Below are 13,693 nucleotides of genomic sequence, written 5' to 3'. Positions count from 1 at the left end.
ACTTTAAGTTTTCCTGCCTCACGTACTAGTTTATTGCTGGGTCAGGGGGCAGGGGTTTGCATGCTGGTTTTATAGGGTCCCTCCAGAGCCTGCTTCAAAAAGCTCCCAGTTCATAAATGGGGGTTTGTATTAACTGACTTATTTTGATGGGGAGGGGTGCTCTTAGAAGTGAAATAATTAATGTTTTGTAAGCTTAAAGGGTAACATAGCTTGGAGTTTCACCTAACCAAACCACTCTGTGAGCATGCAAAAAGAAGTGACTACTTCAAAAAACCCACATTTTTATCAGAAATCCTTCCCTAGCCCAACATGCACTTTGTCAGTTATACAACCCCAGAGGGACTTTTCTGCAGGGAAGCCCCACGGCTCGACTGTGCCCAGACCGCCGCTGCCAGCGGTGCCAAAGCAACGCAGAGGTGGCATTAAGGTAAATAAAACGTGTGACCACTTTGGAGCGGTGTTTCCTATCCCAGGTAGGGGTAGGCAAGAGAGAAAGCAGGGTTGGAGGTGAGGAGGTACAGTGGATTCCCTCCCGTCCAGTTGATATACATCTCTTCTCCTCCAGAATGTGCCGAAATGGTTAAAAAGCTCTGCAAATTAAAGTCTTCCCATTCACCCTCCTCCTCCCAAAAAATCCCAGCCTACCAGGGAAGATCTGCGCCCCCTCCAAGCTGGCTTAGCCCCTGGCTTTTTTCGGCTGTGGAGAAAGCCACCAGTTCTTGGGAATAGCACTGAATTACACGCTGGCTTACATCAGATTTACTCCTCCCGTCCTTTGCTCTAGCTGCTCTATTAATTTTCAAATGCCTTGAGCAATTACCAGACCTGGGAAACAGTATTTTTGGGGGGCAGCACCCACAAATAACTGCAATAAACCTTGCTGTTAGAAAAGGCGGGGGCAAATGGACACGGGGGCTGCGCTCGCCTGGGTTTAAAGAGTATTTTTGGTGTGAATTTTCATCAGAAACCATGCGTGCAGCTGTTGGGGGCATCTCCTGGGGAACTGTGGGGGGGCTTGCACCCTTTCGCCACCCATACATCGCTTTGGAGGTCCAAAGCACTGCTCCCGGGGGGATACGGGTTCCAGAGGGGCAGCCACGGGTGCTTCCCGGGGGCAGGTTTGGGATGCGAGGGCTCCATATGGCTGGAAGGGATTAGCCCAGGGGATTAGATGAGTGGAGAGGAGGGGAAAGTTACCGCAATTCCCCCCCTCCCCAAAACCCCTCATCTCTGACCCCGGGCAGATGCGCAGGGATGATTTCTGGGGACGATTCGCACCGCTTTTGGTTTTGGCCGTGCCCCCGGAGCCACAGCCCGTTCTCCGTGCTGCCGGGGCAGAGCGATGGGTACGATCCGGGCTGGGATCCTGTGCCGGTGGGTGATGAGGAAAGCTGGGATTTTCCTCCTGCCACTGCCGCCTCACGCTCACGTGTTGCGTCTTCCCTTGAGCTCGACGCGTTTCAAACCTGAGCTGTTCGCTCAAGCTTTAAGCTCGCCCGGAGAGAGCATCGGTGGTGCTCCGTGCTGCGCCGCGCCGCTCGGTCGGACCCGCTTCCCAGGGACCAGGGACGGGCGAGCCTGGGATGTGGCACTCGGGATGCTGAGAAGCGCATATCATGACCTTATCAGCGGCCGTCCGGGGCTCGGGGAGGGTCGGCACCGCTGCTGTGGGATGCAGGGGTGCAGGATGCTCTGCAGCTCTGTACCTAAGCAGTAGAACCCTGCAGGGATGCAGGATGCGCTGCAGCTCCGTAGCTCCACAGCAAAACGTTGCAGGATACTCCGCAGTTCTGTACCTGGGCAGCACTTCGCTGTAAAGCACCGCATGGAGGGCAGAATATTTTTACCATTTTTAAAACATCGCCCTGGAAATTGTAGGAATTGTGCTGAGGTGCGATGGCTTTTCTCCATCCACGCTGGCAAGGGCATCGCTCAACCGCAAAACCCATCTTGCTTGGGACTGGGGTTTGCCAACGGCTTTCCTTGTGCCATCCTGGTGTTGCCGTCCCTGCAAAAGCTCTTGGAGCACGACTGCAGCCTCCTAAAGGAATTCCAAGTCCATATTTGCTTCTTGGGATGCATCAAGCATGCAGAAACCTGGTGGGCTTGTCACGGCAATGCTCCCGGGAGGGTGGGTGCTGTTTGGGTGATGGAGAGGACAAAAGCCCATAGCCAGCATTGCTGCCAAATACAGCAGTCCTCAAAATTTGCAGTGAAGTCCATTCCTCCTGGTTAATTTAGGGCTCTGACGGGCCGCCCTGGGTCTCACCGCAGCAGTGCCAGCTGCTCCCGTGCAAAGTCCACCGCTTTCCTCCCCATCCGCCTCGCCAGGGTTTATACGAGGTGCCGAACTTTGTACCTGCACAGCAAGTCACAGCCCTTATTTAAGTCAGCTGCCACCTCCGCCTCTATTTAAGGCATTTCCATCCCTCCACCAGCACATTTAATGGAAGATGCTGTGCAGAGAAGATGCTACAAAGCATCTTCAAACATCAAGGAAGCACTTTTGTTTAAAATGATGATTTTTCTTTTTGCTGACCTGCTGCTTTGTTAAGAGGAGGAGATTTTAATATTTTTATTATTATTCGTTATTGTTATTGTCATTATTATTATATTTTTTAATTTGGGGTTTTTTTAAAGGCTCATTGTGGAAAAACTTTACTCTTCACAGATCAGCAGGCACATCCATCAGGGGCCGCTGCGAGTGGGGATGGATGCTCGGCCGCCTCTGTAGGTACACAAAACCCGTTTGAACGCCTGCGAAAGGTTACGGCGGCGCTTGAAAAGCGCCGCCGTAACCTTTCGCAGGCGTTCAAACGGGCTTTGTGTTAATACACGAAGATGGTGGCCGTCAGCATCTTGTCAGGGACGGGCAGATGGCGTTCACCTGCTCCGGACCAACTTCTTTCGCCCTTTGCCTTTGGTGTCGGGGAATAATACCGGGGCAGCTGCTAGCAGTAAAATAGGCTTAAGCAAATGGGATATTTTGGCATTCAAGTGCATGACAAGAATGGGAGTATTTGCATTAATTCCCTCCTCTTCTTTCCCCGCGGCGGGAGAGGATGGAGAAAACCGGGATGTTTTCCTGCAGGGCAGAGTCGGGTCCTGGTCTTCTCTGGCTGGACCGGGGGTGGGAAGTGCTGGATGCTGTGCCGGGGTGTGGGTGCTCCATCCCACAGCATCCCGCTGCCCCAACAATGGAAATGGGTGTTTTTCTGGGGAGGGCACGGTGTTTCCCACTGCACTGCAAAGGCAGGTGCCGGGGGGGTCTCATCCCCTTCCCTGGATTCAGAGGAAGGTTAGGTACTGGCCATCACTGGTTCCCCATGCAGAACTCGCAGCTTATTTTGTGTTATATTTGACTGCAAACAGCAACCAATGAGGTCTGCTAGCTGAAACACAAGGTGGCAAAAATAAAAAAAAAATTAAAAAAAATTCTAATCCGCACCCATCTTTAATGGGGAAAGCACTGCCGGGCGCTGGATGCCTTCAGGGCGTTTTGCGGTGCGTCGGCTAGCCGATGGGATTGGCAATATCCTCGTTAGTTGTTAGTAAATCCTTTGGACAAGTTAAAACTATGTTTTTTCAAATGCACGTGGTGCAATGGCGCGGCATTTTTCTAAAGCTGCGGATTATATATTTTTTTTCTCTTTTAAATTAGATTACCAATTTAAATCTAGCTTTTCTTAAAACCCCTTCCAAAATTCGCGTGGCAATTTCAATCTGGAAGAAGGCAGAAGGCAGAGGAGCAGTGATTTGTACAGGCGCTGGGAAGCAGAAGTCCGGCTGCCAAAGCCAGCAGCTTCCCTTGGACCTCATCGCCAAATTATTACTATTTTTCTGAGAGGGAGGCAGTATTTTTCCTTAATTTGAGCTTTTCAAAGGTCGGTAAAGGAGAGGACTTGATTTCAGCTGTGATGCTTAAGGCAAGGATGGAAGGCGAGCCGGTGCACGTGCCGACGAGTATCCAGCCATGCAAGCCCACATAATTATACCCCGACAGCAGCAGCGCGAAGCGAGGGGCATCACGGGGAATCAACTCCCATCTGCTTTAACCGTCGCAACTTTGCAGAAAACTCTGGCACATTACCTCTCCCAGCAGGTTTGCTTGCTGGGGCTGTTTCCCTTTTGGTTTTAAAAATAATAATAATTTTTAAAAATCTGAAATCAATCCGTCAGCTTTGCATAAAGCTTGTGTAGGTCCATCAGGAGCAAATCCAACGGGAACCACCCAGTGTCCAGTGCAGGAGAAAATACAGGTCGTCGGTGCGAGGAGCTGTACCGCTCTGCCGGGTGGCCCTCGGTAGAGCCGAGCATCCTGTGCTGATAGATGAGCGGTAGATTAATAGTCCTAAGCAATTGCATTATCTAATGAAAATTTTATATAATTATTTTATATAACTTTTTTGGCAGGTGTACCCTGAAATGGATGGTATTGATTGCTGGAAAAGAGCCTGGCCTGTCTGTTGCTGGAATTATTAGAGGAGAATTGATAGTAATTAATACCTGTGTATTTACAGCACTTTCCAGGCTGCTAATTGCACGAGATCCATTTGAGCTGTTTGGCAGTGGGAAGGGTTCGTACACCAATTTTAAGGCGTAGGCTTGACGTGGGTCTTGTGCCGGGGAAGTCGCCGGCAGTGGGAGAGCCAGGACCCTCGGCTTCACCTTCACTCCGAGCTGGGGATGGGGGGACTCGGGGACGCCTGTGGCAAAGCATCCCCAAAAAACAGGGATGGGGTGCATCCGCGCGCCTGACCACGCGGCGTGAAGCCCCGGCGCGCTTTCCCCTGCAAAGCCCTTCCTAAGTCAGGGAAAGCGCTACCAGCAAGCCCGGCTTAACTTCCCAGAAGTTTCCCTTTGTAAACCTTTCCGTACACACGTGCGTGCAAAAACGAGCCTAATTGCATTTGGTCTGTTTTACACCTCCGATGCTTATCCCCTCCCTTCCCCCCCCCCCCCCTTTAATTCGGTTGCTGTGAAATTTTTGCAGCCCTGCCAAGTTATTTCCTTGGGATATATTTAGAGAAAGCCAGCTCAGCAGAGCGCGCTGGGTGTTTGCGTAAGGATGTTTGTAAATGTTAGCAGGAACGCTGTTGGGCTGGCGGAGCAGATGTCCGCGAGATGCTACCAAGAGCCTTATTTACAAACTTGTAAATGACTGAAGGGGTTTCCTTCCCGGGGATAAGGGGGACGCCGACTTAAGAGATTAAAATCCTATTGTTTCGTGGCCGAAGCTGCTGTCTCAGATTATCCTTTACAAGGGGGGGTGAAAAAAAAGAAAAGACCCGTATTAGCTTGAAACACCATTCAACTGTTATGCCTTTTTTTTTTTTTTTATAAAGCTCAGGGAAAATACAGAGCTGGGGGTTGTTTCTTTTTAAAGGAGGGGGAAAAAAGTGGCCGAGCGTGGCTGTTCCCGGCTGGGATGTACGCTGGTGCTTTGTGTGCTGGGGCTTCCCATACCAGGCGGCTCGCAGGTGATGTATTTAAAAGAAGCACAAAAAGCTTGTGCTATCATAGAAGTATAATTACGCTGAACTTGTGTGCACAGCTTGGTGTCCCACGGGAGCGCGGTGATGGCGTTTGGGTGGTACGGTGATACTGCTGAAAGCCCATTTAATCTTTTTTTTTTTTTTTTATATATATATATATCTTCCTCTTGCCAATACGCAAAGCTTCACACCGGTCTCCTTTTACCTTCTCTTACCCTAAAATAAACCAAACCCAGTTTGTTTTGTCTCCTGGAGCATCCAGCCAAGCGGCTTGCAGCGGAGGAAGCAGGACGGTCTCGGGCGTACCGCGGCTGGGGAGCACGGCGTGCCCCAAAAACACCCTGAGCCCACTCGAGAGGCTCTGCAAGCACCGTGGTTTTGAAGCGAGTGCCTCAGTGGGTGCCCGCTACCGACACGTGGGCCGGCGATCGCACTCGCGTCAACTGCGGCGGGCTGGTGGTTTATTTATTTTCATGCACGTTGATGCAACCCAGATGCTGGCTCCGACCCGCAGAGGGGACTGATGCAGGAGAGCATCTGAGGGCTCGGTCCAGAGGAAACGGTCGGCGTGCCGTCCTCCCCGGCGTTAATCGGGTTACGGCGAGGTGTGGGAGGGTTCTATTATTAAATTTAAAACCTGGCTGTATAAGATGAAGGCAGCTTTAACGAGATGAAAAGGCTTAACTGGAGTCCAATTAAATTCCGTATTACCTGTTTACGCAGCCTGCTTAAGTCCTGACCTGCACGCTGATTTCTTCCTTAGGCTCCAAAGCCTGTGCTCTAGGCAAAAAAATAAAATCAAAGGGGACAGATAGATACCAGATCACCAACACGTCCCAAGCATCCCCGCACGCTCGTACCGGAGCTGCCCTCGAGTGCCTCGTGCTGCTCCCGCTGTAGCTGGGAGGTGTGAGATGCAGCCAAAATTCTCCGGTCCGCTCTTCTGGAGAGGAGAGCGAGGGCAAAACCATCTTGAGCCAAAAAAGCAAGTGTCCAGCCACCCTTAGTTTGGTTTTAGGTCTGCGCCATGAAGATATTTTTGCATTCAGCATCTCGCTGCCGGGTTGATGGAGGCTGGGGCAGGCAGCGTGGCTGGTCCTGGTGGTGTTTCCCACGAAGGGAGCATCCTCTCTGCTGCCTACCAGCGCCTTGCACCACTGTTTGGAGGTTATTTTTATTTAAAAAAAAAAGCGTTTGGTGAAAGCCAGCCGCAGGATGCTGGGGCACGCTGCGCAGCTGCCTGCGCGACCCGAAGCTGCTCGCCCGGAGCGTGCGGTGGGGACGCCGGCTCGCCTTTAACGGCAGAGTAAATCCCGCCAACGGGAACCTGTTTTTCATAGTTAATAGAAACCATCGCTTGTGCCGGTGAAGCGTGGCGGGTTTGGGCGGGTGGCAAACTGGGGCTCGGCTGATGCCCTGCCACCTCCCAGGGTACGGTCTCGCCGTGGCGCTGGGAGCCTTGCAGGGTGGGATGCATCGGGCTGCGGCGCCTTAGCCCAACTCCGAGATGCCCTTGGAGGCGGCTCAGGCTTGTCCAAGCAACGGGGATGAGGAGGAAGAATCCCATTGCAGCATCCCGAGGGCTGCCGTGCGGACAGAGCATCCAAAAAGCTCCCCACCTTCCCAAACCTGCCCTTGTTGGGTGCTGCCTTTTATTACCAGGGGTTCCCCGGGGCCGGGGGCAGCGGCGTGCCGTCGGCGGCAATTTCAGCCCGCCGGTTCTGCGCTGGCTGCTCTGGTTTTTCAGTTCAGCCCCCGAAACCCTTTTTTTTGGCCTCGATGGTGCCTCACAGCTCCTCTCGGGTCGGGTCTGCCGCAGGGCGGGGGGCAGGAAACGGCTCGCCGCACCCTGCTCTCGGCAAACCTTCACGCCTAGCAAAGACCTAAACTCTGCATTAAAGAGGGTAAATAAATAAAAGCACCCGTCCGCCGCTCCTCCCAGGGCTGTGGGACGAGCGGAGGTGAGTGGAGGTGAGTCATGTTCCCGGCTCAGCTGGCCTGGGAAAGCAAATTCGGGTGACACCGAAATGCTGGCGGGGCAGCTCGGGATGCTCGGGTGGCTCCGGGGACCGAGGAGCCGCTCAGTACAGCCACGCCGGTGCCTCTTCCCTGCCGCTCTTAAATGCAATTAATACGGCGGAATAACCTGGTTTCTTCCTAAGGATTAGGTTAAGAAAACAAGATTGTTTTAATAGCCCTTTTACATCCTACGTAGATTGTAGCTGAAAAACCTAACTGGTTTGGCAGCGCAGCCAAACAGCACATCTTTTTCTTTTTTTCCCCTGTTTTTTCCCCCATAACCTGATGGCAGTGGCCCTGCCCGAGCAGGCTCCTACCGATAATTCAAGTGCCCAGCTCCTGGCTGTGCTGTTTTGTCCGATTTCCATTGCTTCCTGACCTCCATCCTTCTTTATTTGCAAAGCTATACTCGCAGGCAGCGGTAATAAATCAATTAATGACTCTGATGAATCGTTTAATGGCTGACAAAATAACACTACAGTCAACAGCTTGGATCTCTACAGCAGTACCAGAAGACGCTGGTTGACTCAGGGTAGGGAGACGAAACAGAGACTGTTAGCTCAATTAGTGCAATTAGTGTGCGATTTAAAGGCTTAGACGGCATCTGCTGGCGTACCAAGCCGGTGTGTTAACTGAGAGCTTCGTTTTGGAAGCGAAACACGGCGATCCAGATTGTCATTGCTCCGCTGGCTTCCACCAAAAAGGGGGAAAAAATCCAATGTATGTGGGAGAAAAAAAAAAAAAAAAAAAAAGTGTGTGTATATAGCTATATATGTGTGCCCCAGGAACTGCATTTTATTTCCAACATGGAGCAAATTTACCATCTAATAAAAGGCAAACGAGCCGGCATGCTGGCTGTGCCAGAGCTGTCCTCGCTCATCTCCGGCAGCGGTCTCCGGCGTGCTTTGGTGGAAGGAAATTTGGTGCGTCGCGTGCCAACGGGGACCTTCGTGTGGCTGGACGTGCTTTCGGCTTACTGCCAGCTTGGACATGGTGGCACAGCCGGGCTTCACGCTCCTGCACCGCGCCGGTGCTTCCCGTCTCCTGCCGGCTTCCGTGGCATCTCCGTCGCGCCTGTACCTGCGCCGGGGAGGGGTATTGGGGGTTTTTTAGACATTCACCCGGTGAAAGGGGCTTGGCAGGAGCTGAAGTCTCCAGAGTCCCTAAAAAAGTGTTTCTGAGCCAAAATGGTGGAAATAAGCCAGGTGGGGAGAGCTGGAAGGGCAAAGAAGTCCTGGTTTTCTGGAAATGAGTGCTGGAAAGCACTTGGGGTTTGGGTTCTCACCCTTGGGCTTTGGGTTCTCACCCTTGGGGTTTGGGTGCTCACCCTCGGGGTCTGGGAAATCTGTTCCCGGTGTCTTTTTTTTCCCTTTTCCTTTCTTTTCTGGCACATCCCAAGGGTTTTGCAGAGCTGCTCCGGCCGCGGCTGCACTCCCATCGCTTCTGTGGGGCTAAAGGTGCCTCCGTGTTTACCTTAGCGGCAGTGATGGGGAGGGGAATAAAAAAGAAATAAAATGTCACTTCGCAGCCTTGTAAATCATTCATCAAGGGCTGACCAGTTTGGCTCCCATCCTACAATGTGCTCAGGGCACTTGTGGGTTTTTAATTACCGAGTTCTGCCAAGCGCCACATGTGCGAGGAACTTTAAATCCCCGTTTATGCCGCGAAGGCATAGGTGAGGTTTTGGGGTGTTTAACGCGGAAAAATACTCTGCGGTTTTGGGGGAAAATGGGCATTTGCTTCAAGATTTTCTTTGGCTGCTTTGCCCTCCTCCCTCCACTCCCTGTTGCAGAGGGAAGGAGGAGGGCAGCGTACTTTCCCCCTGGATCCCCAAATATGTGTCCATCCTCACTCCACACCGCTTTGGGATCCATTTCGCTTTGGGAGATTCCCCCAGCAAAGGATTATGGTGTGCTGGAAATCTCTTGAAACCATAAAATATCACCTTGGCAGCTTTATTGCAGCGCTCGCCGCCTTGGGAGAGAAGCGTTTTGCGTGATAGAGGGTTTAATAAAGGAAATTCCAAATGGGCTCGCTGCAGTTTGGGGCTCGGTCTTACATATTTTTGCATTAAGAACCGTCATCTGCTTTGCAGAGAAACTGCAATATGTTCATGGCCTTGGATTAAGATTTGGTTTTACTTTTATAGCTGACCCACTTGGGGGGATGGAGGGAGGGGGAGAACTGGGTTCACTCCCTCTCCTGTCTATTTTTGCTGCCGTCTGATGTATAAAAAGAGCCTGGAATGGGCAGGCTTATTTTTCCTGCCAGGACTTTTTTTTTTATTAACTGTAAAAACACTCAGATCTGGCCTTTGCTGTTGATGTGAGGAAGGCTGCTCGGGATGCCTTTTTGGGGGCACGGGGGGAGCATGCTGTGGGCTGTGCCCGGAGGCGCAGGACCCCATAGCCACAGGGGTTATTTTGTGAAGGGGGGGTCTCTTTTTGGGGAATCAGCCCGTGCCGTCGTCTCCAGCACTTCCAGCTCTGAGGTGCTGGGGTGGGAAAAGCAACCGCTCATCCGGCGTGGTCGTGGCCTTCATCCCGCATCCCGCATCCCGCATCCCGCAGGCTGGCTCCTGCTGGAGACCGTGGTGGAGGGGGGCACGAGAGGTGGTCCCAGCAAGGGACAAGGCAGCGCTTAGCCTGGTGGTCTCCTCCCTCTGCAGGGCTTTCTGGTCCGGAATAGCAAGATTCCCAACCAGACATTGAGGTCTCACCTCGGCAAGCCTTAGTCCTTAATAATAATCCTTAATTTTCCAGCTGCCCAAGTCCTGACCCCCCGGCTTCTGCCCTCTGCTCGCACCTTGTGGTCGTCACCCCATCGGATGCGGTCGGGGCCGGGGCTGGCTCGGCTGCTGTTGGGACACGGGGTTTGGTGGGGTTGGGGTGCTCTGAGCTTTGGGGAAACACCAAAAAATTTTTTTTTTTGTGGTGGACGATTTTCCTCGGCCCTGCCACGTTGTTTTAGGTGGGTAAGTGCACTGTAAAGATTTGTGGAGGGAGTAGGTCAGTGATCCAAATACAATTAATATCCCTCGTAACTGCCCTGGGAATGGGGGTTCGTTCGGCGATGGGTAAACGCGAGTGCACTTCAACGGCACGGGTACCGCTCCTAACCCAGCAGGGATGTGTGTCAGCAGGGGTCTTCGGGGAAATATCTTTTTCTTACCATTTTCCTTCTGGGCAGGAGCCTCCTGTCGTGCTGGTGCTTTCCCAGGGCGGTTTGGTGCATGCCACCCTTCCCTCAGCACTGCCGGAGCTGCTCCTGGCACCAGAAAAACCTCTTTTGTCTGTCAACGTACATCACAGAGAGGAAGTAAATATGAAAAGAGATGCTGAGCAGGAATGAGCAGAGTGTCTGGGTACCCTGTCCCTTCTTTTCAGGGCTGGAGCCACTTGGGTGGCTCGTCCTGGGGAGGTGTGAGGGGGGGCATGACCCCACAGATCAGGTGCGATGAATTTGGAAATTCACAATAAAACTTTGGCACGCTGGTGAGGTCCGGGAGGCATCTTTTTCAGAGGACAGAACTGAACCGGCGAGCATGTGGGGGGAGGTGAGGGAAGAGAAGCATTTAAAAAGCCTTAAAAGAGCTTCTGCCTGAAGTGACACGTTGGATGAGGCTAAATGCCTGGGTAAATGAATAAATAAGCCCCAGAATTATCCCTGGGTTTTGTGCAGCCATCTTCTCCATGGATGAATCACAGAGGCTTGTGCCCCTCTGGCTCCGAGCATCCTCTGCTCGTTCCCCTTGGGGGGAAGATGTTCGGGGCACGGGGAGCGATGCTCGAGGCTCTGGAGGTAACAGGCTAATTGAGTCAGTGTGGTGTGGCAGGACAGGCGGCTTTTTTTGATGTGTTTTTTTTCTCAACTCCGACTCAAACCCACCATGTTTGTCCTGGTTTTGTTCCCCGCAGAGCGCAGCTGCCGCCCCGAGTCCCGTGCTTGGAAACATTCCCCCGAACGACGGGATGCCGGGGGGCCCCATCCCGCCCGGTTTCTTCCAGGTAGGCTCCCGCTCCTCCCGATGCTCGTCTCCACACCGCGCACGTGTTTGCTTACGCTCTGGGTGTCAGCGCTGTCGTGCCTGTGGTTTTTTTTTTTTTCCAAGGGGATGCTAGGGAAGCAGCATGCCCGCGTAGCTGACCTGTCTAGGAATAACTTGTGTTCTGCTGTCCTTCCACGTTTGCTTTCTATTTTTTTGTGGCCTTAAAAAGCAAATTTTGTTCTTGCTCGAAGAGGTTACTGTGTATTTACAACTGATGTTTTTTTCCAAAGCTGCTTGGTTTGTGTTTGGGTTGGGATTGTATTTGTTCTCCGGTCCTAACAGACGTGCATAATTGAAAACATTCTGGATTTTGATTCCTGAAACTTTTTCCCCCTCCTCTGGTTAACCGCTTGATTTTTTCCAAATGCAATCACTGAAAGCATTAACAAACGCTGGCTGTGGCTGCAGGCAGGAGTCGGCTCCAGCCAAGTCCCCGAATGCCGTGGAGGCACCTTGTAAGCAAATACCTAGCAAAGTCCCCAAAGTCCCCTCTCTCCTTCCTTCTCCCGTGCTGAGCTCTGACCGAGGAAGGGGTAACGTATGTTTGGAGTGACGCTGACGGAAAGGATCTCGACAAGCACACGGAAAAGGAATTTTCAAAACTTGAGCTGTGGGGGTTTTTTGGGGTTTCTCTGGAATCTCTTTGCATGGCGCGAGCTGCACTGGTTTGCAGCGGCGTAAGCTCTCGGTACGTTAAAATCTTCCTTCTTGAGGAAGAAACACTTGTTCGTGTAACAAATGGGATAAGAGTTGAAAGGAATATTTGTTTTGGCAAGCTGTTTTTTTTTTTATCTGGGCTTGTGATTTGTATATGGGAGAACTTCTCAGGCAGTAGACAGGCAGACTCGATAAGGCGCTTGTGATTTATTGTGGCGATATCTGAGCCCGATATCACCGTTTGTGTGTGTATGGGAAGGGGGAAGGAGGGTCCTGTCTTTTTTTTTTTTTAGAGAGATCCCATTTCCTGAACATGCTTCTGACAAAGTAAGAATATCCGATATTGATCGGGAACCCTAAAACAGGCAAATCTTGTAGCAGCGCTCGGCGGCACGGGGTGAAGCCAACAGCGGAGATGCTATCTCGCAGGTCATAGCTGCTGCCAGCAATTCGAGTGCCAAGCTGCTGCTTCCAAGAAATGTGTCTCCAAAAGTCCTGATCTCGCCCCGCGGTGAAGCTGACTGTCCTTTGGGGCTCCTGCTTCACGCAGAGCTGCGAGGGCTGCAAAACTGGCACGAAGTTAGGGCAAGGCTTCAAGAGTATGGGTTGGCTTTGCCCGAGAGGGGAAGGTGAGGAAGAGGAGTCGCATCTCCCCAGACGTGCTGTGCATGCACACACAGTTCTTTCCATGGATAGCCTCCAGGCTGTCCCCCCTGCTTTCCTTTCTGCCCTTTTTGCACTGAGGGTCCGATGCAGGAGCAAACAACCCATCCTAGCTCCTTACCTCTCGTGCAGCTGGAACAGGAGCCTCTGGGGAAGGGGGTCTCGAAAGCAACCCTGCTTTCTTAGGACCTTCGGGGTGGGGGGAGCATCCCGAAAACCCAGCAGAAGTAATGGCACCCGTGCAGGTGTCGTGTGCGGGGATGCTGCCCATCCCCGGAGCTGCCGGAGGGAAGAGAGGATGGATGCCGATGCATATGGCTCACATGTGACATCTCAAGAGCCTGCCTTTCCTGAAAGCCCTCCAACATCTGGTTTCTCCTCCCAGCCCTGGGGATGGAGGGGAGGAGGGGAGAAGAAAAATCCCACCTTTTAACACAGTCTGAACATCGCCTCCATGAAAGCCTGTCTGATTTATTGCGGGTGCTGGAGCTCATTCCAGCTTCAGGAGGTGCTGGAGACCAGCTCTGGCAGAGGTGGGCTGGAGGCTCGGCAGCGAGCTGGTCGTGGCTCGGGTAATTCCCTATCTCTGTAGGAAATTAAAGTGCTGAACTTAAGAGGGCAAAACCAAAAAGGTCACAGGAGATGCAGAGGACTTCTCCCTGACCTTGGTGTGCCAGCCTTGGGAGTGAGTGAGGTTCCTGGTGGTACCACCTCGGCCGGTGCCCTCCTCATGCCAGGAGACCGGAGGATGGAGAGGGCACGGGGGATTTCAGCATCTCGCTCTCCTGCACCATATTGCAGGCAGCAGGGA

The 13,693-nt window shown here is 52.4% G+C and overlaps 1 protein-coding gene across 7 annotated transcripts in view; it reads left to right on the top strand.

The window, feature by feature from the left end:
- The window catches only part of SSBP3 (single stranded DNA binding protein 3), a 55,331-nt gene that overhangs the window by 26,292 nt on the left and 15,346 nt on the right, over positions 1–13,693 (top strand). For all 7 annotated transcript variants that reach the window (XM_075037169.1, XM_075037172.1, XM_075037167.1 and 4 more), the window contains exon 5: positions 11,432–11,521. In XM_075037169.1, coding sequence (XP_074893270.1) covers positions 11,432–11,521 — 90 coding nt within the window. The remainder of the gene's footprint in view (positions 1–11,431; positions 11,522–13,693) is intronic.

The sequence above is a fragment of the Buteo buteo genome, chromosome 10 (assembly GCF_964188355.1).
Source record: "Buteo buteo chromosome 10, bButBut1.hap1.1, whole genome shotgun sequence".
NCBI classification, from domain to species: domain Eukaryota; kingdom Metazoa; phylum Chordata; class Aves; order Accipitriformes; family Accipitridae; genus Buteo; species Buteo buteo.
Note: the sequence above shows the minus strand (reverse complement) of the source record. Positions and strands in the feature narration are given on the sequence as shown.